General features: G+C 42.9%; 2 protein-coding genes across 3 annotated transcripts; one reads left to right on the top strand and one right to left on the bottom strand.

The window, feature by feature from the left end:
- Positions 1–6986: 6986 nt before the first annotated feature.
- Positions 6987–16210, bottom strand: nox5 (NADPH oxidase, EF-hand calcium binding domain 5; the record flags this gene model as incomplete). The annotated part of the gene is made up of 16 exons (XM_084450856.1): positions 6987–7118; positions 8842–9008; positions 9149–9248; positions 9367–9451; positions 9659–9783; positions 10575–10619; positions 10734–10937; positions 11549–11691; positions 12112–12244; positions 12504–12686; positions 12836–13008; positions 13424–13577; positions 13857–14094; positions 14603–14813; positions 14977–15127; positions 16091–16210. 16 exons carry the CDS (start codon positions 16208–16210, stop codon positions 6987–6989), a joined length of 2364 nt encoding a protein of 787 aa, XP_084306982.1.
- Positions 16211–19136: 2926 nt separating this feature from the next.
- On the top strand, positions 19137–24780 carry LOC311319284 (acidic leucine-rich nuclear phosphoprotein 32 family member D-like). Of its 2 annotated transcripts, none has more exons than XM_084450786.1 (7): positions 19137–19418; positions 22587–22736; positions 22843–22965; positions 23087–23285; positions 23421–23530; positions 23803–23839; positions 23946–24780. In XM_084450786.1, the coding sequence occupies exons 2-7, from the start codon at positions 22587–22589 to the stop codon at positions 24029–24031; spliced, it is 705 nt and encodes a 234-aa protein (XP_084306912.1). In that variant the 5' UTR covers positions 19137–19418; the 3' UTR covers positions 24032–24780. The 2 variants fall into 2 exon arrangements, with proteins under 2 accessions (XP_084306912.1, XP_084306911.1); XM_084450785.1 differs by lacking the exon at positions 19137–19418 and adding an exon at positions 20514–20653.
- Positions 24781–25672: the final 892 nt, after the last annotated feature.

Below are 25672 nucleotides of genomic sequence, written 5' to 3' on the forward strand. Positions count from 1 at the left end.
AGGCAGTCAATATAGCAGAGCCCCGATTGTAAGGTATCTAGCTACTAATCAAAGACAGAGTGAGTGGATGCCTGACGTATTATGTTACATTTACAGTGCTAAAAATATGTAAAACTGGAAATGTCCCCCTTTTTTATTTCGTTAGTAATAACATTGGATATCTTGTTGAAATATATAGGGCCTAAAGTGACCTGCCCCTGTTTTTCATTTCAGAGATGGTCGCCTAGCTTCTAATTAAAATAAAATAAAGAAAAGTTTTCGCCTGACTGCAGCAAAATGGGACAAAAATGTGATTATCATAATGCATCATTCATTTTCATATTCTGAAGAAAAATCTTGTACCTGTAATGTAGTAGCCCATGTCAGTGGTTAGCAATTCAATAATTAAATTCAGGAATGAGTGAGTTAACGTCAGTTTAGCTAACGTGACTTGTGAATGCGTACATTTGACAAAATATAATTTTATTTCACTTTTTGGCGATCTGGTGCTCAAATCCTGGCAATTCCAATACCAATCAGTAACGACTTTCGCGATCAGGCGTTCCCACCCATAGATATCCGCCCATCTAACCTGGACTAGCGTCTCTCATTTGCTGCTACGACCTGTCACTCTTTCAATTTTGAACCGTCGATATGCCCTCAGAATACCAGTTTGGGCGGTGAAGTGGCACTGACTGTAAGCTATTACGTAGCGAGCACAGGGATTCAAGGTAATATTCGAGTATGGAGAGAGACTATCTCTCTCCAGACTCAAATATTACGTTAGATTGCTGTGATTTCATGTAATATTTGAGTCTGGATGTATAATATTATCGCTCTCCAGACTCAAATATTACATTAAATCGCTGCGCTTTAGGCTACCGCATAATAGAGTCTGTGCCACTTCGCCACACAAGCTGGTTTTCTGAGGGTGTATTGACCTGTCAAAATTAAAAGAGTGACAGGTCGTAGCAGCAAATGACGGACGCTAGCCCAGATTAGATGGGCGGAGCCAGGTTGGATGGGAGCGTCCGATCGCAAAAGTCGTTATCTGATTGGTGTCGCCGGGATTCCGGCGCTACCATTGAATTGCCAGGATTTGGAGAGAAAAAAAAGAAAAAAAATGTTGTTTTTTTTTAACACCAAATTTGAAAAACAGATTTTTGCATGGAGTGTCCCTCACCCATAGAGAGATCTGCAGCATGCAGTAACGTAATTAGTGTATCTAACGCAGTGTATCAGCAAAATAACTATTGGGGTCTGGCGTTGAGGCTGCTGGCAAAGGAGACTCCCGAAGCAACGAGTAGTAACGTTAATGTAGAATAAACACAGCCATAAGTGCAGTTATTGCAGAAATAGATTTAATAACAACAATTAAACAAGAACAAGAGCATGCACTCAGAGTTTCTCGGAGCAAAATGTGTGTCCGTTTAATCAGAAGTCGCCAGTACCGTCAAAGAGCATGGAATGCCAAGAGGGGACAGTTAGGCGAATTTTTGGCACCCGCTTGAAGAGAGTGCTCATGTGGCTTTTCCGCTATTATGGATTATCTGCAGCAGAATTCATCCAGTCAGGTCATCATGAAGACTACAACTGCCGAAATACGTCTGGAAAAACGAAGGTGTGTTCTGCAATAAATTGTCAGAACTATCAGAGTAGGCTACATGTCCAGAGCTTGCCTTTCACCGGTTTCCCAAAGATTCTGACAGGTAATTGTTTGTTTAACATGTTCACAAAAGTGTACAAATTGAAGTTGACGTTTACTGGACCTGTCAGTGCTAGCTAAGTTAGCTAGCTATCATTAGCTGTTCACAAAAAATCCTGATAGGTAATTGTTGGTTTAATTTGTTTACAAAAGTGTAGAAATTGAAATTGACTGGACCTGTCAGTGCTAGCTAGCTAGTTAGCTAGTGTAACCACTCAGTTTACAGTTAACCATTGTAAACTTGTAGGAATAGCTCAGAGACTTGCTTCGGGTTGACATGATTTTTATCTGACCTGTACACAGAAAGGTGCATCACATCACAGCCATTTAAAGATGGTCCCAGTTGACACTGCTTGTCTGGGACCTTCTTTTCCATCTCTATAAGCTAACTGTGGTGTGATGCCTTTCTGTGTACAGGACAGATAAAAAAAACATGTCAACCTGAAGCAAGTCTCAGAGCAATTCCAGTTAGTTTACAGTGGTTACACTAACCATGACAATAACTAGGCCTAGCTAGGTAGTGTAAAAAAAAAAAAAGGTTATTTACACACTAACAATAAGAGTAAGTCATATGACAAAGAATAACGTACACTAAGGTGGTTATACATTGTCATTCCACAGCGTGTACTCGACCTGCAGAGTGTGATGATGTCAGCGATATCAGCGCCTGTAAACAGAAGATAGGAGAGTAACCAGATCGTCATCAACACCGAGGTGGTCAGGGATGAGCACAACTATGCTAGGGAGACTTATGATTGTTGAGCTGTCAGTAAATGGTAAATGGTAAATGGACTGCACTTATATAGTGCTTTTCCACCTTAGCGGCACCATACACTGTATATGCATTACAATGAATTACCCTCTGTGTTTTATTACCCATCAAGAAGAGCCAATGGACTGTTCTATCCCCACCCCAAGTAAACCTGAGAGTGTGAATCTGGGTGGCCAGGGAGAGTGCTCAGCTGCAGCCAGGACCAGCTATCCATGATATCAAGTGAGAGGAGTGGCATGTCTTGACAATTATGACTTAACATCGACCTCAGAGCCAAAGGGCTTTGAAATTCACAAAATCCATCTTCATTTATGTGAACTTTAAGAAAAAAATGTACTCTATTCTGGGAGTCTCTGCTAAACAGATATTTTCTGCATTTTTCATGAATCCCATTCATTTTTCTCATAGGGGTTTGCTAACTTTTTAGCCTACAAAATGATGACATTACCTCACCACTATTGAAATGAACGATGGAATGTTCAGTTGGTGGAAGTGGCTGATTTGAAAATATCCACACATTTTGCAAACTGCCAATACTCTTACAATTTTCACAGTACTTTCACATATTTCAGTATACACCAAAAAGGTCTGATTTTAATGCTTTCACTCACATTCAAATATCAAAGCGATGTCATTTAGTTTTTGAAATATTCAGTGTTGTTTGAAGGGCTCCCCATTCACACAGATGGTGGAGAGCTCCACTAGCGGCAGTTGGTAATTTCAAACTCATACTCATTTCGACTAACTTGTCACGACTCCTACCTTTTTAAGCTACACAGACATATCTCAAAATATGTGTTTGTTTCCCACGATTCCTATGGTGTAAATATCTACGCTGTGATATTTATACTTCTAGTGCTGTCTGGGCATTATATTATACCTCCGTGTGTCTGAGCCGGTGTTCTGCTTTCCTACTGCCTGCCTCCTAATGTTGGTGTGCAACGGTACCAAAGAGTATGGAATGCCAAGAGGGTACACTCCTTTCATTCTGCTATGGAACCAAAACGCCCAGGAACTGAGCCGGGCCGCAGCCATTTTGGACTGGAGAGATAGAATAACATCACAAAAACGTTACATTGATTTGCATTTTAATGAGTGAAATAAGTATTTGACCCCTTTGCAAAACATGACAGTACTTGGCAAAACCCTTGTTGGCAATCACAGAGGTCAGTCGTTTCTAGTAGTTGGCCGCCAGGTTTGCATACATCTCAGGAGGGATTTTGTCCCACTCCTCTTTGCAGATCCTCTCCAAGTCATTAAGGTTTCGAGGCTGACGTTTGGCAACTCAAAGCTTCAACTCCCTCCACAGATTTTCTATTGGATTAAAGTCTGGAGACTGGCTAGGCCACTCCACTGGAGCGGAGCCCCAGACCGAGGGAGATTGACAGTTATTTTGTGTTTCTTCCATTTGCGATGGTGGAAAGTTTGGAATCTGATTGATTGATTGCTTCTGTTGATAGGTGTCTTTTATACAGGTAACGCGCTGAGATTAGAAGCACTCTCTTCAAGGGAGAGGACTAATTTGTGTGCCTCATAGACTTAACCAGTCTGTGGGAGCCAGAAATCTTGCTGGTTGATAGGGGATCAAATACTTATTTCATGCGATCAAATGGAAATCAATGTATTACTTGTTCGAAATGTGTTTTTCTGGATTTTTTTGATGTTATTCTGTCACTCACTGTTAAAATAAACCTACCATTAAAATAATAGAGTGATAATTTCTTTGTCATTGGGCAAACATACAAAATCAGCAGGGGATCAAATAATTATTTCCCTCATTGTAACTCCCCCCCAAGCAATCAGTGTGTATAACTGAGGTGATGCTTTTTCGAAAGTTATTTTCCAGGGCTGTGATTAGATAAAGCTATGTCATGCTGGGCACTTTAAGGCCTTTCTCCTAGGTTGAGATCAGCGTACTGTTTGTAACTCAGAAATGTGTACCGTGGATCATCAGGGACATCTGTGGTCAAAATGTTGCACTCTTCACAATGACTATACTTTTCGACAACCTTACTACCTATATACCCAGATATGTAAACTAGTACATTTCCATCATGGTCAATTCTGTTTACAGGCACTGATAGCGGTGGCGTCATCACAATCAGCATGTCCAGCACACGCTATGGAAGGACACCCTCAGTGGGGTTAACATGAGACGGCAACACAGCATCACTGCTCTGAAAGCAAATTTCAAAACAATTCAAAATTCAACGTATCACTACATCTATTACAAATTAATCTATTACAAGTGAATTGAAAGATAGCACCAACAGTGTAGAGGATCCTCGGGTGCTAATCTTAAAATAGGATGGACTACAACAGTCAAATGGCCACCATGTTTTTCATAACCTGAGCTAGCACTAGAGGATGTGAGATTACCCAAACTGAATAAATACTGTGCACACATACTGTAAACACAAAGCTGCCTTAGCTAAATCATTTTTCCATGGACTGATTTACCTGTAGCTACAACAAACGCAATTTTCACATGCAAAATCCCAGTAAAATGGTGACAAGTCAGAAAGACATTTGACTCATGTAGTCCAGTTTCAAAAATGTTTAGTAGGCTATATCACTAGCAACATCAACCTCAGAACCAACTAAAGGCTTCAAGATTCACAAAACCCATCTTCAATGATGTTTTAACTTTTAGAACAAAACATACTCTGTTAAACACATAACCTACCTTATTTTCAGAATCCAATTAATCTTTACAACCTTGAATCAAATGGCAGCAACTTTTAAATTAGCTTTGCACTTTTACAAAGTGACCTCAGAGATCAGGGCTGCATTAAAATTCAGCGAAAAAAGGCGAACGTTTGTGGTGAACATGTTATCTTTGAACGGTTATGTTTGAACAGAGAGCCCTTGTGTGATCAACGATGATTTTCTGGATGATATATTTTGGATGTAGTCCCGCTAGTACAGACTAATTTCAGTTAGAAGTAAAAAGGCCTCCGTTATTCAATTCATTCAATCATAAATTACATTTCCCTCAGTCCATCTATTTTTGTTCACTGCAAAATACCTTTTCAGACAGTTTGCTTATGTTTGCAAACATTTGCAGTGAAGACAAAGCTAAGCTTAGTTTAAAATAGTTTGCAAACGTTCGTGAACATTTGCCATGTTTACTGAATTTGAACACAGACCAGACCTCACTACTCTATTGGACAAAAACTATGAATAAAACGTACGTGAAGCCACTTATAGCACTAGAGGACAGTAGAGATTGCTCATAAAACTGCACACCACTTACTTCACCACCTGGGTGTGATTTTATTTTGTTCATGGGAAAATCACACAGAAATTGGCTTCTTCCAACATGGTGCTGGTTGTGGTTGCTAGGTGATAGAGATACATTGAAATATCTCCCCATAGCCTATATAATCAAGTGCAGGAAACTAGACATTCATTGTGGCAGATTCAAGTTTAATTCTCAATTCACTAAGTTTTGAAGAATGTTTTGTACTGTCACAACATTTTACATTATGATACTCAAATAGTGGCACTTTTACAAAAACTACATTTTTTCTCATAGTATAAACTAACAAGGATTTATCAAACTAATACATTTACAATAGCCTACCATAACCTATGCACAACCTAGGCAATTAACCACTTGTTTATTTTTTGTTACACTCTTGTAGCCTATATTTGGATTTCTTGCTACAGTAGTAATCTGTAAATGTGTATTTTATTTATACTTTAGTATTGAATGTGCTGTAACAACATAATTTCTCCACGGGTATCAATACAGTAGGCTACTACCTACCCACCTACCATAACTACTAGCTAAAGAAATAATATTTGGATAGATTACCAACATTGCACAGAAAGAAACAAATCAATGTTAATAAGATACTTATTCCCCAACATAGAATCACAATACTGTCTATTACTTGATATTTTCCCCACTTGTAGAATTCTCATCAGTAATGCCATTCAGTTCCATGGCTTCTCAGCCAGGTTGGAATACAATAATCTCTGGTTTCTTACCAACATTTACTCTACCAAAGTGCATAATACTGTATCTTCTATTCTAACTTTCTAAGGACATTTAATCAGAAACATTACATCTGTACATCCGACCCATTGGAAATCACAGCAATATCTCAATCTCTATTTTTCTTTAAATAGAGTAAGCAAAGGACTACATGCTAGTCAGTGCCTAGTTCCTAAGTGGACAGTAGTGAGAAAATAACATTCTTTTGGAATGCAAAAATGTGACAGGCACAATTAACAGCAGGCATTACAGTTCTAGACCACAATGAAAAGGAAGGACTTTATTGATAAGCATGCACATCTATATGTGCGTATACACCCATACACACCAGCGCATGCACTCACATGCACACACACACAGAAAAGGGTAGGGTAAAAGGTATATCATGGCATAGTGCAGTTTAGAAGAGTTTGAAGCGATCATTACACAGATGTGAATCGGATCTGGTCGTTTAAGACACAAGCGTCAGCCAGTACAAAAAACTGTAATTGAGGCTGAGATGTGGAGCTGGAAGAGACAGCCCCCCCTCAGAAGTTCTCCTTGTAGAATTTGAAGCTGAAGCGCTCACACTGGGCCTTGATTATCTTAGCTAGAGCTGGAGAGCCACAGTAGAACACATGTACCTTCCCTTTCTTCTCCTCTGCCACTTTCTGGAACACCTGGGATAAAACAAAAAACAAAACAAAAAACAGGCAGACAAGTTCAATGAAGCTGATTAAGACGTGTCTCAATTAATAAGGTCTCAATCAAATATGCGCCGGACAATAAATGAAATAGACGCACCCTCCCCGGTAGTCCACTGTACATCTTTCACCAATTCATTAAACTTAACATGAAACAAAATGAGTTGATCGATAGGTTTATTGAGATGAGTGAGAGGCACATCAAGGGGCGAATTCACTAAAGCAAATTGCGCCCGCTAATTGCACCATAATATTGCGCGTCAGTTGCGCCCGCTATGTGCTCCGTTTTAAAAACCTATTCACTAAAGACATTGCGCTAATAATATCCCAGCGCAAACACGCCCATTCGGTGTTTGCGGCTGAGTGCAATTTGCTGCTGATATAGGAAATGACTATAAATACTGCGCATACAGCGCATACAACGTATGCATATCATTGGACGATATGCAGACAGAAAAAGAAAGATACGATTTCCAGACAGCGAACTTGAAGGCCTCACGGACGAGGTTCAAAACATGTCTCACAGCTCTCCGCAAAAAATATCACGACTGCAGCAAAAAATCATATTTGGGGTTTAATTCAGTCAGTGCCATTTGTGTGTGTAAACGCGGAAGACTGCAAACGGAGGTGGAATGATTTGAAAAGACGAACAAAGGAAAAATTGTCATTTTATGTTATGCAAGTTGCAGCACGATGATCTGGCATACTTTTGGGGGAGTGTATAACATTGCCCCACCGGTACGATCTAGGCATCTAAACGGCTTTTCAGGATTCCAAATGTGCACTCAATCACACCGCGCGTCCTGATGTGAGCCCGGTTGTACACCGCCTCTCCAACGTTGGAAGGATTACGCACGGGAGTCATCATCCATGGCTGAAGATGATACCTGCCGTCACCTATGATACAAAAGCAAAATATTTTCAAGACCATTCAAATAAAACAAATATTGTGTAGGCTATGGTTTTATTTATTTATTTATACCTATATCGCCCCCCAGCCGTTCAATGAACAGCTATAGGGAATGCGCAGTTTCGCGTATAGACTATTATACGCACAGTTTCGTGCTATGTAGGCTATTATATTCATTGGGGGAGCTTGGACTCACTGGGGACGGGTGGAGAGACGCAAAGTCAACTGAGCCTCCCCAGACGCGACTTCATCCTCCAGTTGGCTGAAGAGCTGCGCGCTCTGGTGTCCAAACAGTTACCGCGGTGGTTCTAGTGTTAAATCAAAAAGTGACCTTCTTCTAAATATTCTCTCACGAACAACATGCCTGGCATTGCGATGCCTTCGCCTCGCAACAATCACTGCTGCCATGATCAGCGGACAGGCTGGCCGCGACACACCCCTTGCGCTTAAATACCACCACGTCTCTGAAAACGGTATTAATTTCACTTTGACTGCGTGAGGCAATTTGCGCCGATCTTTGTGAATTGGGCGGGTTTTGCAATAATGTTCATTTGCATAGAAAGGGGAACATTCTCCGCCCATATTACCTAATTTAAATATGAGCTAATAACACCGGCGCAGAGCAACGCAATGACGAACGCAACGCAGTTAACACCGTATTTCACCCTTTGCGAGGGCTTTGTGAATAGCAAACATAATTTTTGACTTATTTGCACAGGCTTTGCGTCAGGAAAAGCTGCGCAATCCTTTAGTGAATTCGCCCCCAAGTGTCTATATTTAGATCCTCACCTTCCCCCACTCTGGCCTTCCAGGCTGGGTGCGCGTGCGCAGGCCAGTGATGGAATCCCTCTTCTCCTTCTTGGCCAGAAGGTCTAGCGCCATCTGCAGGCCGATGGCTTTCATGTCATTCTTACTCAGGGCTGAGGTCATGTACATGTGCATCTCCAAGAAGCGGCCTGAAGATACACACAGGCAAAAAAGACTAATTTGGATCAAGACCAAGAAAAGAGGGAGACATTCAGTACGGATTTCATCAGAACACTGAAGATACCAATGTTTTAAAGCTATAGTCTATCTCTCCATCCATCTCTCTGACCCTCTGGCTCCTCGTCAGCCTGGTCCATTTCCAGCTTGGTCAGCAGACTGACAAACCACTCGAAGGACTTCTGGTCGCGGTTTATCCAGATGAAGTCAACCTGCAACAGAGAGAACAAGAGGCTGAACAAGATCCTAGGACTTCCAACGTCGTTCACCATACAGAACGTTGATGAAACCCGACGTTCACTGGAGCTCTTGGCCAGAGAGGTCTCTTACCTTCCTCAGTTTCATCTCGCTGTTCTTGATGTTCTCACACCAGGAGTAGCCGCAGTTGGGGCAGTTCTGTTTCCTCATGCGATATCTAGCAGAATGCAAATGTTTGCACGAGCGAAAAGTAGCAGTTTCAGTTTTGAATCAGTTTGCGGTGGTGTTAGCTAATCATTCATCACTATGAGATTTTTGCCTTTCTTCTGTATGTCGTTTTCATAAACAGCCAAGATCAGGTGTCTATTTTCATTGGGTGGCTGGTTGTGGATTCTCTACGCTGTCGTGGTCTTCGATGCCCTACCGGTACATGATGCTCTGCAGGATGGAGGCGAACGGCGTGATCCCGATGCCGGCACCGATGAGGATAGCATGTTCAGATGCAAAGATCTGCCTGGTAGGGGTTCCGTACGGCCCATCCACATAGCACTGACACACAGACACATTTGACGGGCATTTATCTATATGCAAATTATACATTTGAATAATTATTTTATTATATATTCATATATTTCATGTGAATATTCAGACAATCAAATGTAAAAAGAACCTTTCTGAAACAGTTATGTTGGCATGTAACTGTGCCAGCGATGTAACGGTTAGCACATACAGTGCATCCGGAAAGTACTCACACCCCTTCACTTTTTCCACATTTTGTTATGTTACAGCCCTATTCCAAAATTGATTAAATTCATTTTCCCCCTCAAAATTCTACACACAATACCCCATAATGACAAAGTAAAAAAAGTTTTTTAGAAATTTTTGCAAATCTATTTAAAAAAAAAAAAGAAGAAATATCACATACTGTAAGTATTCAGACTCTTTACTCAGTACTTGGTTGAGGCACTGTTGGCAGCGATTACAGCCTCAAGTCTTCTTGGTTAAGACGCTACAAGCTTGGAACACCTGGAGCAGGTTTTCATCAAGGATCTCTCTGTACTTTGCTCTGTTCATCTTTCCCTCTATCCTAATTAGTCTCCTAGTTCCTGTCACTGAAAAACATCCCCACAGCATGATGCTGCCACCACCATGCTTCACCGTAGGGATGGTATTGGCCAGGGGTGCGTTCAAATTCAGCGAACATAGCGAACGTTTGCGAACTATTTTCCGTTAGCTTTGTGTTCGCCGCAAACGTTTGCTAACAGCAAAAAAAAATATTTTGTAATAAGGCATAACAAAATGCACTGTACATTCTGGTGACATAATGGAGAACAACTTACCTTCACGTTGCTGAACCTGTGGTTTTCACTGGGCTTTGCTGAGATCTGTAGGTTGAGAGGAGAATCAGAGTGATCACATTCATCATCACATCCACTAACATCAACGTCAGCACATCCAAGAGAACCCCTCAGGCCCCGGGCTCTCATTACCAGCCCTACCTCTCTGACCAGGGGGCCTTCTCCTCTCTCTGCCTGACCCAGCTGGTCCTGCTGGGACTCTGGCCCCTGCGGTCCTGGCTCGTGTACTGGTCCTGGTCGTGGTCCTGGTTTAGTCCTGTTCTGCCGGTACATGGTCAGTTCTATGGCATCATCCTCATTGGAGGCCACAGTTCCACTGCAGCTTGTGGACGTAAACAGCTCCTCCTGAAGGAATCGAATCAGTCAGACAGGCCAGGTCTGCGTTCAAATTCAGCTGACAGAGGCGAACGTTCGTCGCAAACATGTTTTCTCCAAACGATCACATTTGAATGGCTTTTAATGAACGTTCCAAATAGTTTGCATAAACGCAACAATGTTCCAAAATACCGTTAGGCTACAAGCCTGGGTCCATTGTGATCCTCGTTCTGTTACTGGCGAACTACCTCTCCAGACTGTTCGCTTCTGTTAGAAAACATTTGTGGCGAACACCTAACGGAAAATATTTCACTAATGTTCGCAAACGTTCGCTATGTTCGCTGAATTTGAACGCGGGGTCTGCGACGCCGGGCTAGGTCTGCATGAGAACTTCAGATGAAGCATTTGCACAGTTCCAGAATTGGCGTGCAAGAGTCCTCTGGTGATTTTCTCAGGCACATTTGCTGAGTCTGAGTATGAGAATGAACCAGTGGGTGACAGACAGGGAAAAATGATGGAGAGAGAATGTGTGTGCAATTAGCATCGTGTGTGTGTGTGTGTGTGTTTGACTACTTTTGTATGCATGTGTGTGTGTTAAGACTACTCGTTCGTGTGTGTGTGTGTGTTCAGTCACACACAACCTGGGCCGTCTTCTGGTGTTGTCTGTTCCTCAGGTTGGCGCTGAGTCTCTTGGTGCTGACAGCCTGGCTCTCTGGCTGTCTGAAGTACTCAAACAGACGGTTGGTCCACTGGCCCATGGAGCGAATGTGCAGCCAGAGAGTATCTGTGAGGGCAAAAAGAAAGCATATTAGAGAAGTGTTTTGTATGTAATGTGTATATATTTTATATATATATATATATTTATATATATATATATATATATATATTATTGTTTTTTTTTTTATGACTGTGATTGTTTCATCACTTTGAGATTTTTTCACAATGAAAAGTGCTTTATAAATAAAATGAATTATTATTGTTATTTATTATATTGGAGGTGCTGCCTTTATACTGTACACCTCTAATTGTAGAAAAATGAATAAGGAGGCATGGATACCGAAAGAATACTTCAAGATCCTCTTTTCAAATGTGTAGCCAAATAAGAAGAATGGTCTGTGGACCAGGAAGTTGTCTGAGGACCAGGTGTGAAGACCAGGTGTGAACAGGGGCCTGGAACTCATGGTTCCGTGAGGAGTTCACATGCCTGCCTGTTCCGGGGCGCTGCTGATAGTGAAGGGGTGCCACTCATACTTGGCGATGTCTGGAACGTTGATGTAGATGTAATCCCCGGGTTTGAAGTGGAAGAACTGAGGTCGATTGATCACCAGGTGAGTGACCTGCAAATGAAAGACCCCAAAGACAGTATACAAATATCAGACAGCTGGACCATTCATTGTAAAAGTGAAATGCTTTTAACTCTAATGTATAGTGCAAAAAAACACAAAAAAACGGAACCAGTTCAGCTGATTCAAAAATGTACAATGCTAACCAATAAAACAGAAGTGAAAGAGAGTTCCTGTTTAAAAGGAGTAAAAAAGTGCACACAAATGGAGTCAGTGAATAACTGACAGCGCGTATAATATCGTAAACATGCACCTTGGACGGCAGAAGGTTGACCTCTACGATGTAGAGCCCACTCATGTGAGACACAGCGATGCCCACCAGCTTCTCCAGGACGAAGGCCGCCCCTGGCACCACGAGCCACTTCCAGAAGTTGGCACAGTGGACCACCAGCAGAGCCCACACCCAGACATAGGAGAGATGGGACCAGTAGAACACCTGGGGGTACATGGAAACAGGGAGATGCTGTGGCGAAGACTAACCAGGCCTTCCCTTGTTACTATTGGACTCATCGTACTGTAGAGTTCTGCCATAAACAAATATTCTGGGCACGGCTATTTTGTCTCCTTTTTTTTTTTTGCACCTACTTCAAAATGTCCGCTGCGTCGTAAGAAGGTGCTGGAGCACACCACCATGAGACAGATAAGGACCTGCAGCACCATGCCGGTGACGGAGGCGGTGCCCTTCACCCAGCCAATCCCGGGCCGCGTGGTGAACAGGTACTCCCACAGGCTATAGCTGCTGCTCTGAGATAAGTGGACTGATGGAGGAGAGAGAGAGAGGAGTTCAATATGGCTGCGTGAGGTCAGTATCTTGGTCAGTGTTGAAACAAACATTCAGTAAGTGCGCTTATAGCATCACTTCATTGCTAAGCTGTGCAGCCACTTCTATACAGTAGGTGACGTGTGTCCGTTCGTAGAATGAGATTGGACCAAACGGGACTAGCCAATACTGTTGCACACCAGCAGAGGGCAGTAGAGATTGCTCATAAACCTGCATTTACCTGGGTGTGATTTTTGTTACAAGGTTCCAATCATTTTTGAAAATGTTTTCAATGAAAATGGACTCACTATGACCTAGTAGTATTAACACAGGTTAAGAATTACAGTCATAAATGCTGTAATTATCTGCCTGTAGTTCCATTCTATTGATAGTATACTCCTGTACATCCGTACTAAAGTTGATGACGTGGGCAGTGGTGTGGATCATGGTGAAGGAGAAGATGCCGTAGCCCACGATCTGATGCAGCAGGATGCTCTGGTCCAGAGGGAGAACCCGAACCACCCAGGTAGCCCTCAGCCAGGTCATACAGCGACGCAGCATCAGGACCTGACCACACACACGCACACACACACACATGCACACGAATCATACAGAAATGCACACACACAAATATGAGTCATGGATACACACACATACAAAATATATTTAAATTTAGTATTGATTCAAGCTTTGGTGTAATATAGCCTATATGGGGGTACTAAAGGATTCAAGCCCCTTTGCACTGTACTGTAACATGGACACGGTAAATATTGACTTTGCATGATTACGTTTAAAGGTCCCACCGCCAACCCCCTCCCCCCCCTGCTCCCTCCCTCCCTCCCTCACAATGATGAAGGTGCAGTTGAAGTTGAGGCACTGTCCGCAGCCCTTGGCCACCATGAAGAAGGCGCTGCCGTGGGTGTGCCTCAGCACGGCCTGGGCAAAGAGCAGCAGGTTGAGGCATGCGTAGCCGCACAGGAAGAAGAGCTTGCGACTGTTGTTGTGCCAGTAGGCTGGCGTCAGGTAGCGCGGGGCCTTCCTCTTCCTCTGCTCCAGGTCAGGAGGTTTGAGCCAGTTGGCGGCACTGGGGGGGTTGGAGGGGGACAGGACAGAGGGGGGGGGGGGGGGGGGTGGAGGGGGACAGGACAGGGAACGGCAGGGGTGAGATGGGAGCTAGAAAGGCGACAAAACAGGCTGGCAGATATGACTTCCTCTGCGGTAGGCACAGTTTTTGTCTGACATGGCGCTTGAGTAATGAGATTCCAGAAATACAGTGATACGCTTTATTTCGGGTACATTTGAGTCGTCGTGGTTATATGCATGTGCAGTCGAGAATGTGTACTGTGAGTTTATCTGAAGATTTGTGTTGATTGAGTTTGACTCTCAAATGAAAGAGTTGTGCCTTTAAAGGAACAATTTACTCAAAATGTATGTATGATATGTTTTCCATCAATCCACAATGCATATGATTTTAAAATATTTTTTATAAAAAATTATTTATTTGGTAGGCAAGAACTTGATAGAGTAAAGCACCTCTTTAAAGATACAGTATGTAAATGTACGTGTGTGTGTTTGTGTGTGTATGCCCACACCTGATGGTGAGGTTCTCCATGACCTCAGGGAAGTTCTCCAGCTCGGCCTTGAGCTCCTCGAAGGTGATGGAGCCGCTGTTGTCCTTGTCGGCCGACTCGAATAGCGCCAGGGTCAGGTCGTCCAGCTTCTCCTCCGGCAGGGAGATGGCGCTCTCGCGCAGGCACGACTTGAGCACCGTACGCAGCTCGTCTGGATCAATGGAGCCGCTACCTAAAGTGGTGACGTGAGGGTGTGACTTTAAATCTACAACCTCTCACCTGACAGGCTCATGAAGTGAATATTTGGTGGGGGGGGGGGTCTCTTCGCTTTGCGATTTCAATGCTTGCTATATCTTACACCCTCGCCCCCCACCCCGGGTTGGCGTCAGACCTACCGTCCACATCGTAGACCTGGAAGAGGAATCGGAGCTTGTCCGTCTCGCTGCCGTGGATGAGCAGGTCCAGAGCCTTCAGCAGCTCGTCCAGACTGATGGAGCTGCTGCCGTCAGAGTCAAACAGGGCAAAGAACCGCTCTGCGAAGAAAGACTGCACAACACCGCTGACCTTAACACCTCAGACTCAGGTTCATGAGAAAGACTGCACAACACCGCTGACCTTAACACCTCAGACTCAGGCTCATGAGAAAGACTGCACAACACCGCTGACCTTAACACCTCAGACTCAGGTTCATGAGAAAGACTGCACAACACCACTGACCTTAACACCTCTCAGACTCAGGCTCATGAGAAAGACTGCACAACACCGCTGACCTTAACACCTCTCAGACTCAGGCTCATGAGAAAGACTGCACAACACCACTAACCTTAACACCTCTCAGGTTCATGAGAAAGACTGCAACACCGCTGACCTTAACACCTCTCAGACTCAGGCTCATGAGAAGGAATGCTGGATACTGCCATGACTATACATGACTTGTCCCATTCTGTCCTGCTTTTGCATGTAAACCCTGAGTCCCACACACAGTGTAATAGTAAAGTCATTTATTAATCGTCTTACGGCAATGACACACACACACACACACACACACACACACACACACGTGCATTCTTCCTCCAAAGGAAGCCAGGAGCAGTGGGCAGCCCGTACAGTGTCCGGGGACCAATCCAAGTGCTCATGTCCTGTCTTGTTCAGGGACAGGACAGTAGAGCGATCTGTTCTTGATCTGCATATTATTTTTTATATTGGGGTTCTTTGTGGACGGAACCCTGAATGTAAGCACAGGGAGAACATGCAAACTCCATACGGAGAAAGGCCCAGGAGATAACCCAGCTGAGAACAGACAGGGCTCGGGGAGAATTTGTCCCCAGTGCCAACAGCGCCCCTGGCAGGAATCGAACCCAGGACCCAGGCGGCAGTGCACACCATAATAATAATGTCCACTCCCACATCTCTCAACTGTCTGTTTAATTTCATAAACAGTAGGACACACCCTAAATGAAAAGTGACTCACTGACGGCCAGTGTGCCTTCTGCAAATATCTTTACTCACCTCCTTGACTTTGAGAGCGGTTTTAAACTCGTCAAGGTTTATCTCTTTGTGGTCACCGGCGATACTCTCAAACTGCTTGGTGACCCACTCCAGCCAGCGGGCGTCCTCATCCAGGCTCATGGTGTCTGGCCGGCGGGCCGCGACGTCTACCACGCCTTAGGAGTTCAATACATAAGAGAGCGCTGTGTGGGCCCATGAAGAAATACATGCTGAAGTGAAGTACTGTAGCAAAGAACATGCTGGTGGAAATATTGTATCTTTAATGTGTTCCTCCCCGACCCTTGAGTTTTTCTCCCTAAACACCTACCTTTTCTCCCTGGCGCATGTTCAATGTATTGTTTTGCTGTTATTTCCTTGTTTTACTGAGAATTTGTTGTTATGTTTTTACCTAGGACCCACCTTTGTACAGCACTTTGGTCGACTGCTGTCGTTTTAAACGTGCTCTATAAATACATTTTGATTTGATGTGTTCGGGTATCTTCATAATCTACCAGTTCCAGTACTTGTGGAATGGGCGTTCTTTTTTGATGGTTGGCTTATTCAGGTCGCGATGTGCATGGACATAGGCTACGGAACACATCGCCTAATATAGGCGACTGCACATGTTGTCGACCTTACAAGAATTGAACCTTTAACCCCGGTGTTGCGACACTGCGACCAACTGAGCCATCTGATAAACTATTTCCAGCATATGGAAGCATAAGCACAGTGATGGGTGGAGCAGTCGCTTTGTTTGAGAAAGAAACATGACTTTGCCACTAGCCTTCCTAACTGTCACCTTTTTACATTGTGCTCATTCTTATTGCAAAGGCAGATTGAAATATGCTGTTGTCGTATCTTCCCATTCAACACCCTCGCTTCTCCAGGTGCTGTGCACTCGATATTCAGACAAAACAGACGTCGACTAAGGTGCTATGTTGCTCGGCAGCCAAAGATGGTTGCTAGTCGCTGCTGTGTACATCAGAGGCGCAAACACTCATATCCAGCCATCATAAACACCTGAAATAACCTACTAGGGGGTCTATGAGAATGAGAGAGATCTATATAAAGAATACAACATTGCCTGATGTTGCCAAGGAGATGTCAGTTGCAAAGAGGGGAAGCAGGAACTGGGTGATATAATTTGGACCTGCAGTACCTCTTATTAACACTCACAACCTCTCACTATCTCATACTGTTAGGCTATAGCCTAGGACTGTAGGTAGACTGTTGGGCTATAGCCTAATAGGTAGACTGTTTGGCTATAGTCTAGAAGTAGACTGTAAATATTTCCTGAGTAGAGGACACAGTATAGACTGTTAGGGCACAGTACAAAACACTGAAAAAGCACTATATATAAACATTTATAACAGAAGAAGAACAAGAACCTATACTACTATTACAAATGGTTGTACAGTATGTAGCCTAGCACAATTTTTTTCTAATGTACAATTCATAGAACAGGCTTACTGTAAGCCTATGAAGGTATCTATTTGCCAAACAAACTCTGGCTGTGTCATTCCAAAGTAACTTTGCAATGTTCAATCAGAACCTCTGATAGTGGGTTACACTGAATTAGCCCCCAGTACTTTGGGGAAAAGGTGGTAGAGTTCTCATTATGTGAACAGCACATTACAGTGATCCTCAGGACTAAAGTTAATTCTGAGTCACTGTTGAGGTGGTGAGTTTTTACAAAGACTTCACAGTACCTAGGCCTACATTATCCATTGTGCCTATATCATGTATGCCATTAGTATTACCATTTAATAACTAAGTACCTTAATAACCGACAAGCACTACTTTTCTGAGATGCTACGTTATATTTTGTTTAGCTTCATGCCATCAATAAAAAAACATTCGTCATAGGTTAGCAGGTCGGCCTTACCTAGAGCGCTGTAATGAGTCAATACTCTTCCTGATCTAATCAGTCACTTCAGGCTGGAACTTCTCCCGCTCTCCTTGGTCAGCTGAGGCTAACCTCCCCAGGTTGTCAGACAGGCTGCGGAGGGTGGAGGTGGGGAGAGGCTGTCCTCACGACCAGCAGCTGTGTTTGACATCCCACTCCCCACTGAGATGCTTTAGAACCACAGGCCTCGGTGCTCAATGTTTAGGACTTGGGTTGGTCGGCCTAGTTTTCTGAGTACACACAGTTCTCACATACAGGTTTGGATTTTGGACTGGGGAAAGTAAACTTGCATTTAATGTTATGATATTAATCAGATTTTTTTTTTTGCTCAAATTATGCCATGGGACTCTAATAGTACTGAGATCTGAATGTTTCTGTGTGTTTTATCACCACAACTTAAACAATGGATTCCATCCACTTTACTGAAGTAATATTTTCCATTAGACAATGGGAAACTGTATTGGATGGTACTGTAATGATACTTTTGGCCGCTAGATGGTGACACTGTTGTGTAGCTGCCTGCAATACTCACTGCAGAGAAGTCAAGTGAATCAAGATTGATTATGAGACCCCGATTGGAACAAAGTAGGCCTCTAAAGAATGGCATGGGTAAATTAAGACTAGACTGCTACAATGTAGGCATACATGGATTGCCTACCTTGGCCTTTAGTAGGCTACTGTAGCCTACATGATGGGTCTCCTCATTCGTTTCATAATTCAGTGCATTGATATTGAAAATAGGCCACAGTGTTGACAGGTTTCACGGGATTAGGTTGAGGGAATCAATTTGCTTGATTTGGACGTTGTCAGGGGTGATGATAGCACATCCAAAACGGTATCAAGAGAGGACAATAGTGGATGCCGTATCTTTGGGCGTACAGGGCCAACACAATACAGCAACTGCTGAATTGCTTAATTTGTAGAGTAACAAAATTTCGTCGCTTGGCCATTGTTGTTGGGCACGCCACTGCCCGTATAGCCAATATGGTCGTAAAGAAGTGGACAGGTGCGTGCATCCCACGGGCCGTGCCCTGCGTAGGCTACACTGCGCACTCAAGTGGACGCATTCTGCTACTCCGACAGCTGCAGTTGCATAGTGTAACGTTAGCAAAACTCGCTGAAAAGACAGCGATGAAACACACCCAGCGGAAAGTGGTGCTCTCTGCGCAAGGAGACCGTTCAATGGCTCTCAATAAAACCTGCAGACGCGGGCTGGAAACTGTTCACAACGGCAGCCGAAGACGGTATTTCGCTGCTATGGCTCTTATGTATCGTCATTATTCCATAAATTTTATGACATTGAAACGAGCAGTGCCTTGCAATGCGGTGGGGTTTCAAGTCAGCACACCAAGTCGGTCTTGACATGAAAATGTCATGCAGTTGCTGTTCAGTGTCCGCGCCTCTAAAAGCGGCAGCGCAACACATCAATGGCCAGAATGATAGGTAATGTGGATTAATTTACTTCCCATTTCAAGCTATAATTTCTTGTTTATTTTTTATTTCAAGGCATCGTGTAGCCTATGTTGCAGACAAAATGGCGATTGGAAGGTCAGATGACATTTTCTTCAGCGTCGTCGGAATGCAGATTCAGTAGGCTAGGGAAAGGAAGTGGAGAGTTGTTGTAGTGTTTCCATTGGTAGGTCTCGGCGCTGGAAGGGGAAGGATATGGAGAATCCGCCTGGTTGTTTGTGGAGGTTCTTGTCAATCTCGCTCATGGGAGGAGAATTTGTCGCAATGCCCAAATATGTTGTTTATCTTAGCAATGACGTCGGTCGTGCATCTAGACTAATGAAAGTGGAGATATGTTGAAAACTTGGGTGTTATCATCCCTACCCACCCATACACCGTTTTTACATTTGATCGCTCTCTAACATGTGTCCATTTGATAAAAAGACGTAGGCCTAGGCTATAGTCCAACGTTTAATTTTTATCACAGATAAAGTCATGTGATCACGGACACTAACGTTTTCGTAACGTTTTCGTAACAGTTTATCTGTAACAAGTAACGTTCTGCGCGTTTCTTTCTTTTTACAAATAAAAGCAGCTGCACTGAATGCTGAAACATTGTCCGTGTTTGGCCTTAAAGACCCATTGGACTTTTGCACAGTAGAATGGTAAACAGACGCGATGGTCGAGTAGTCCGGCTGGTATTTTATAGCCTAGTTCAGAGGATAGTGAACTTTTTGTTTGTACTCCACTCTCCTTTCATTAAGACAATAGTCTGATGCAAGATACCAACTTCGGTATAAATTCCTTTGGACACAATTATGCACAGAATAGGTAGTAGGCTAACACTTTTGCCTTGGTTGTGAAAGTCACGATGATTTTCACTCGAATAAGCTATTATATTCTACGGCTACTACCCCACTGCTTCAGCCAAACGATCACTAAACCCCGCCTTATTTTGTGATTGGCTCAGAATTAAGGATGGGCGTACAAAAATGTTTTTTGTATCTGCTATGAATGTAGTGATTGGTTTACAGTGACGACAATAAATTCGCAATCCCGCCCCTTACTTATCAAGTTAGAGTGAATAGTGTCCAAGGCGGTAGCTGTGTGGATAGAGCTTTACATGTTGAACTGTTCTTTGGTTCATAAATTGGAATAGCTTATCAGACTTAAAAATGGACATGAAAAAAAGAATTCATCTAGAGCTGCGGAACCGACCTCCTTCAGACGTAAGAGCATCCTAAAACACTATGTGTTCCTTTCTTATTTAAAGTGCTGCTAGTGTATCATCGTTGAAGTAGACGAACGTAAATAGGCTACACTTGATTCGGGTTCGAGGCGCACTTATGCTCAATTCATACAGAGTCGGGCGACTGTATGCTGCAATTGACTTATTTGTATACTTTTAGGCAAATAATATTGATGGGGGGTAATGTGAGATTTGAGGATAAGCAACTTGGTGAACCTTGCTAAGTCAAGAGTGCAGAACTCATCACCATGCCAAAGCGATTTTGATGCGGAGTTAAACTTGCCTGTAAACATGGGTGTACTAGGCTATTTAACATGTGATCGCGCTCTTTAGATATAAACTGTAGGCTCACACTAGAAATAGTCTTTCCATCTTAAATTTGCAAAGGTCTGTGATTTCCAATATAATAGCCTGAATCATATTGCTTTCGGATATCTTGTTCTTGATAGCCTGAGACCAAGCCGCTGTTATTGTTCAGACTTAAATGCTATTTTCTTGTCTGTTTTCAAACATAGCTAGTTACTCTTCATGACAGCTCGTATCGTGATGTTTTCATTTGCACTTAAATCGAATGTTACGCACATGGATTGTAACACTACCGTGCACCGTCCGGGAGTCATGATGTAGCTATGCTCTAGTAACAGAAGAGGTTGCTTAGCATAGTTCGGAAAGTTGTTTTTCATAAAATTAACACGCATTTGTATTATATGGTTTGCGATTATCTTTTAAATCGCCACGCTGGTGCAGATCAACACTACAGACCCCCATCGGTCTGGGGCACTCAATTTACGCTCGAGCGAAACAGACCGCGCTCTGCTCAGACCGCACATCGTCAACACGTCTCCATATAGGCTGCTTCACCACGGTTAATATGCTGCGCGCTCTGTGGAAAAAGACCGTCGTTTTTAAACTAGTCTTGACCAACAATTGTTCGTCTTGACAAATATTTTAACACCACGTGTCATTATGTCGACTCTTTCAACAAAAATGCCTTCATGTTGAGTTTAGTAATGTTGGGCTGCTAGCTAGCCTCAGCCTGTTCGTCGCCATTTTATCAGTTATGTCTAGTTAGCCAGGCTGCCTTTGTCGACGACTCGTGTAACGTTAGCCCCAGCTAACAACAAAGGCAAAGACTTCACAGCTGTTTCAGCGGTTCAGACTATTTCTAGAATTTACCCTCGAAGTCTGCATTTACATCGATGAATGCACCGTCGAGCATTTATGGTTGACCTTGTGTTTAATGTTAATAGACGCATGTTATGTCCCAACACAAAACGTCGAGTGAACGAGCAGGATTACGCCCCCTCCTCCAACTCAACGGAGCCAGCCACAGTATTTCTTCTCCACCCCCACCCCGCACACAATTAAATCACCTAAAGTCAGACAATTCTCCCTACACAACACGATTGTAAATGATACCTACATTAGATGTATATTCCACACAATATTTCCGCTGTCGGCCATTTTGTCTATTGAGTATCTTTTGCGAACCCGATTGATACATTTGTTTGTTGCAAAATCGGAATACCGTGCGACATTGTGTCAGAAGTAGGCGCGAGATCATTTGGTGTTGTGCAGGGCACACGATGTGGGACCACATGTCTTGAATCCAACAAACGTCTAAGAATATATTTAGAACTCATAACTGTGTAATGGGCTGCAATTGACGCCGAATTGCTCTTAGGTTACATAATGCATAATGATGGTATTTAACAGAATCAAATAGCCTACATATTCGGATATTCAACCCCTGTTTCAGCCGTAGCTAAAACCGGTCTCTAGTTCCACTCGCTCTACTCCCACGGGTTGCTTATAGGAATATTGTTTTACGTTAGGCTATTTCAGATCAATTTGGAAGCCTTTGTCGTCATGATGTAAACTAATTTTTCCTCAAAATGTCTTCTTTCTTCCAGATGATAGAACTTGTTCTTGACAACTGCCGCTCAAATGAAGGAAAAATAGAGGGTCTCACAGATGAATTTGAAGAACTGGAATTCTTAAGTACAATCAATGTGGGCTTAACATCAGTTGCAAACTTGCCCAAGCTGAAGAAATTAAAAAAGGTAAGATAAAAGATGAAGGGAAGACTTGCAGTGACGTGCTGCAAAACCGTTTAATTTTCAACCTAGCACAATGTGATTTAGCCCATACGTGTCTCTGCTCTTTCAGCTGGAGCTCAGTGATAACAGGATCTCAGGCGGTCTGGAAGTGTTGGCGGAGAGATGTCCGAACCTCACAAACCTCAACCTCAGTGGAAATAAGATCAAAGACCTCAGCACCATTGAACCTCTGGTGAGCCGGGGACTCTGGGAACTGAGGAAAGAGGAAACCAGAAAGTGACCAGATAATAAAATATTGTGGTTATTCATCAACCCACTGTCTCATTGTTCGCTCTTTCTTTCTTTCTTTGTAGAAAAAACTAGACAACCTAAAGAGTTTAGACTTGTTCAACTGTGAGGTAACAAATCTGGGGGAGTACCGAGACAATGTGTTCAAGCTGCTGCCCCAGCTAACCTACTTGGACGGCTATGACAAAGATGACAAGGAGGCTCCCGACTCTGACGCCGAGGGATACACAGGCCTGGACGATGATGAGGACGAGGATGAGGATGGTATGCCGAGTACTGTGTTGACATGTGCCCATTGTGATGTGATTCTTTGGCAATGAAAAAGGTGGGATTGTCTAAATCATAAGTATATGAGAGACTGAGTGTGAGTGTTCCCAATCTTCTCTTATTCTTTTAAAGGGGTAGACGAGGAAGACTATGATGAGGATGCTGCCCCAGGTGAGGAGGAAGATGAGGAGGAAGTAGAGGAGGAGGAGGGAGGAGAAGAGGATGATGACTTAAGCGGAGAGGTGAGTGAGACTGGAAAATTTTGCCTTTTAGGCGTACTTGTACTGCACATAGCTTTGCCTCATTCACCAGGCTTCCATCTCCAACTGGAACTCGCCTAGTTGTGGAGTCCTGGGAGGGTGGCTACACAAGCCTTTTTCAGCCTTACAAAATTGAGAAAGGACAGTCACTTTTAATGAGTTGAAAACACATAGACATCTATATCGAGATCTTTTCCAACTGTAAAAGTGTAAACTATTTTTAACATGGTGTTTATGATAATTTCTTGCTTCAGGAGGAAGAGGATGAGTTGGACGATGAAGATGACGATGGTGAGTAGAAAACATTAGAGGCAAATTGTTTGATTATTGTATAAATACTGATTATCTGCTATTTGTCCATGGATCTCCATTTAAACATTAAAATATTTTTGCACAGATGAGGACCGGGGACAGAAAAGGAAAAGAGAGCCAGATGATGATGGAGATGATGATGGAGATGATGATGACGACGACGAAGACTAGAGCGTCTCCTTTCACAGCCCCTTTCACCTTGTGTTGTTTTAAGCTTCCGTTCCCCTGTTTTCTAAGCTGACGTCTTGGGTGGGAATGGGATATGTTAACCATGGGTTTAGTTGGGATTAGGATATTTGTTTTATTTTTTTAGTTATTGGAATTTAATTTCTCCCCTCACTTGTCTTTGTCAGGTCATTTAGAGAGAAGGCACTGGTGATTTTTTTGGTAGCCAGAATTGGAACACCCCTATTCAAGATTAGTCTCGTTGTGCTAGCAATGCCTGAATGTGTGCACATACAGCTGGCAATGTCTGTTTCACTAAGAGAATAGACCCATGTACCCACAGCCTTGAATTGAATGCCATACATACCTGCCTGTGTTGTTTATCCTTTTTTTTAATGATGTCAGTAGCACTTCAGGGATGCTGAAAATTCATAGAGTCCAAATATATGGAATTCCCCTCATAGATTTATAATGAATGTCCCCCATCATCAGAAGATGAATTCTTACCTTTTCTTGAAAGTCTGTGTGGGATTTTTGTAAATAGTGACCAAAACTTTTTCTATGCTAGTTTGATAATGGTGGACATTTCTTATATTTCCCTGTTGTAATCAATAAATTGAATATTGTGAAATGAAGTAGGATGGTGTGCAATTCTTTGACCTGCACTCACAATTGTTCAGTGATGTCATGGATATTTCTCTTGGATCTTTTTTTCAGGATTATTTGAATTGGAGAAGAAGGGCCCACAGACATACTCACAAGCACACCCTCACATTAGAATATGTTGCATATGAAAGTTCTCATGCAAACATGTATTTCCTGGCAGTTGCAGCCTGTGGTTTCTTGAAATGCTTAGGTTTGTTCCACATCCTCTCCCTATATATCCTAACATCGATCTTGTTCGCCCTCTATGTCCTCTACTCAAAGCCAAACATTTGGCTTTTCCTCAGATGAGATTGTTATTGCCCCAGTTAAAATAAAAGGTGTTTTTAAGCTATTGTGTTGTTAATTTGCTCAGTGCCATCATGGCCTACATTATTTTGTCAGAATCAGCAAATGTGCAGCAGTAGCCATAAATGGAGTTAGTGTACAGTTGTTTGGGATGGGGCTCCACCTAGTGGTGAGTGCTTATAAAGAGGTGTGGTCTCCGTGACCTTGTTCTCGTGGTGCCTTGTCATGGCTCCCACTCAGTAGGTCTGGTGAAAAACAGATATGGAACATTTTTATTCGATTTCTGTTCCTGGAAATTATCCATCTCTGAATGTTATTTATACCTGGTACCTATAGAGCCTTCATCATTCACTTTTCTACAAATTATCTAATATACATTATATATATATATACATACAATATACTTGAAGAACATGACCATCTCCCCCAATTCAATTTCCCCATAATGACTCGAAATGTCATCTGTACAAACTGCAAAAAAAAATCCGTCCAGCTTTTAGCACAAGTTAATGTTACTGTTCTTAGGTGTCAATTAATTTAATTGAGGAATGGGACAGCTGCAGTGATATGCAGATACATACTCAAACGACTTAATATTATATTACAATCATTAAGAATATATAGCAGCCATGTATTGCCTTATCATAAGACCTCCCATGGCAGCCTCCAGAGGCATACTACACTTACCCAACACCT

Source organism: Borostomias antarcticus, assembly GCF_949987555.1.
Source record: "Borostomias antarcticus genome assembly, chromosome: 16".
Lineage (NCBI taxonomy): Eukaryota > Metazoa > Chordata > Actinopteri > Stomiiformes > Stomiidae > Borostomias > Borostomias antarcticus.

What these genes read in the sequence shown, in the direction of transcription:
- LOC311319284 (XM_084450785.1), top strand. Translation starts at nt 20,600, where the DNA reads ATGGACATGAAAAAAAGAATTCATCTAGAGCTGCGGAACCGACCTCCT. An exon ending in TGAGGACGAGGATGAGGATG is followed by an intron (nt 23,286 to 23,420) that starts GTATGCCGAGTA and finishes ATTCTTTTAAAG; the next exon opens with GGGTAGACGAGGAAGACTAT. An exon ending in GGACGATGAAGATGACGATG is followed by an intron (nt 23,840 to 23,945) that starts GTGAGTAGAAAA and finishes ATTTTTGCACAG; the next exon opens with ATGAGGACCGGGGACAGAAA.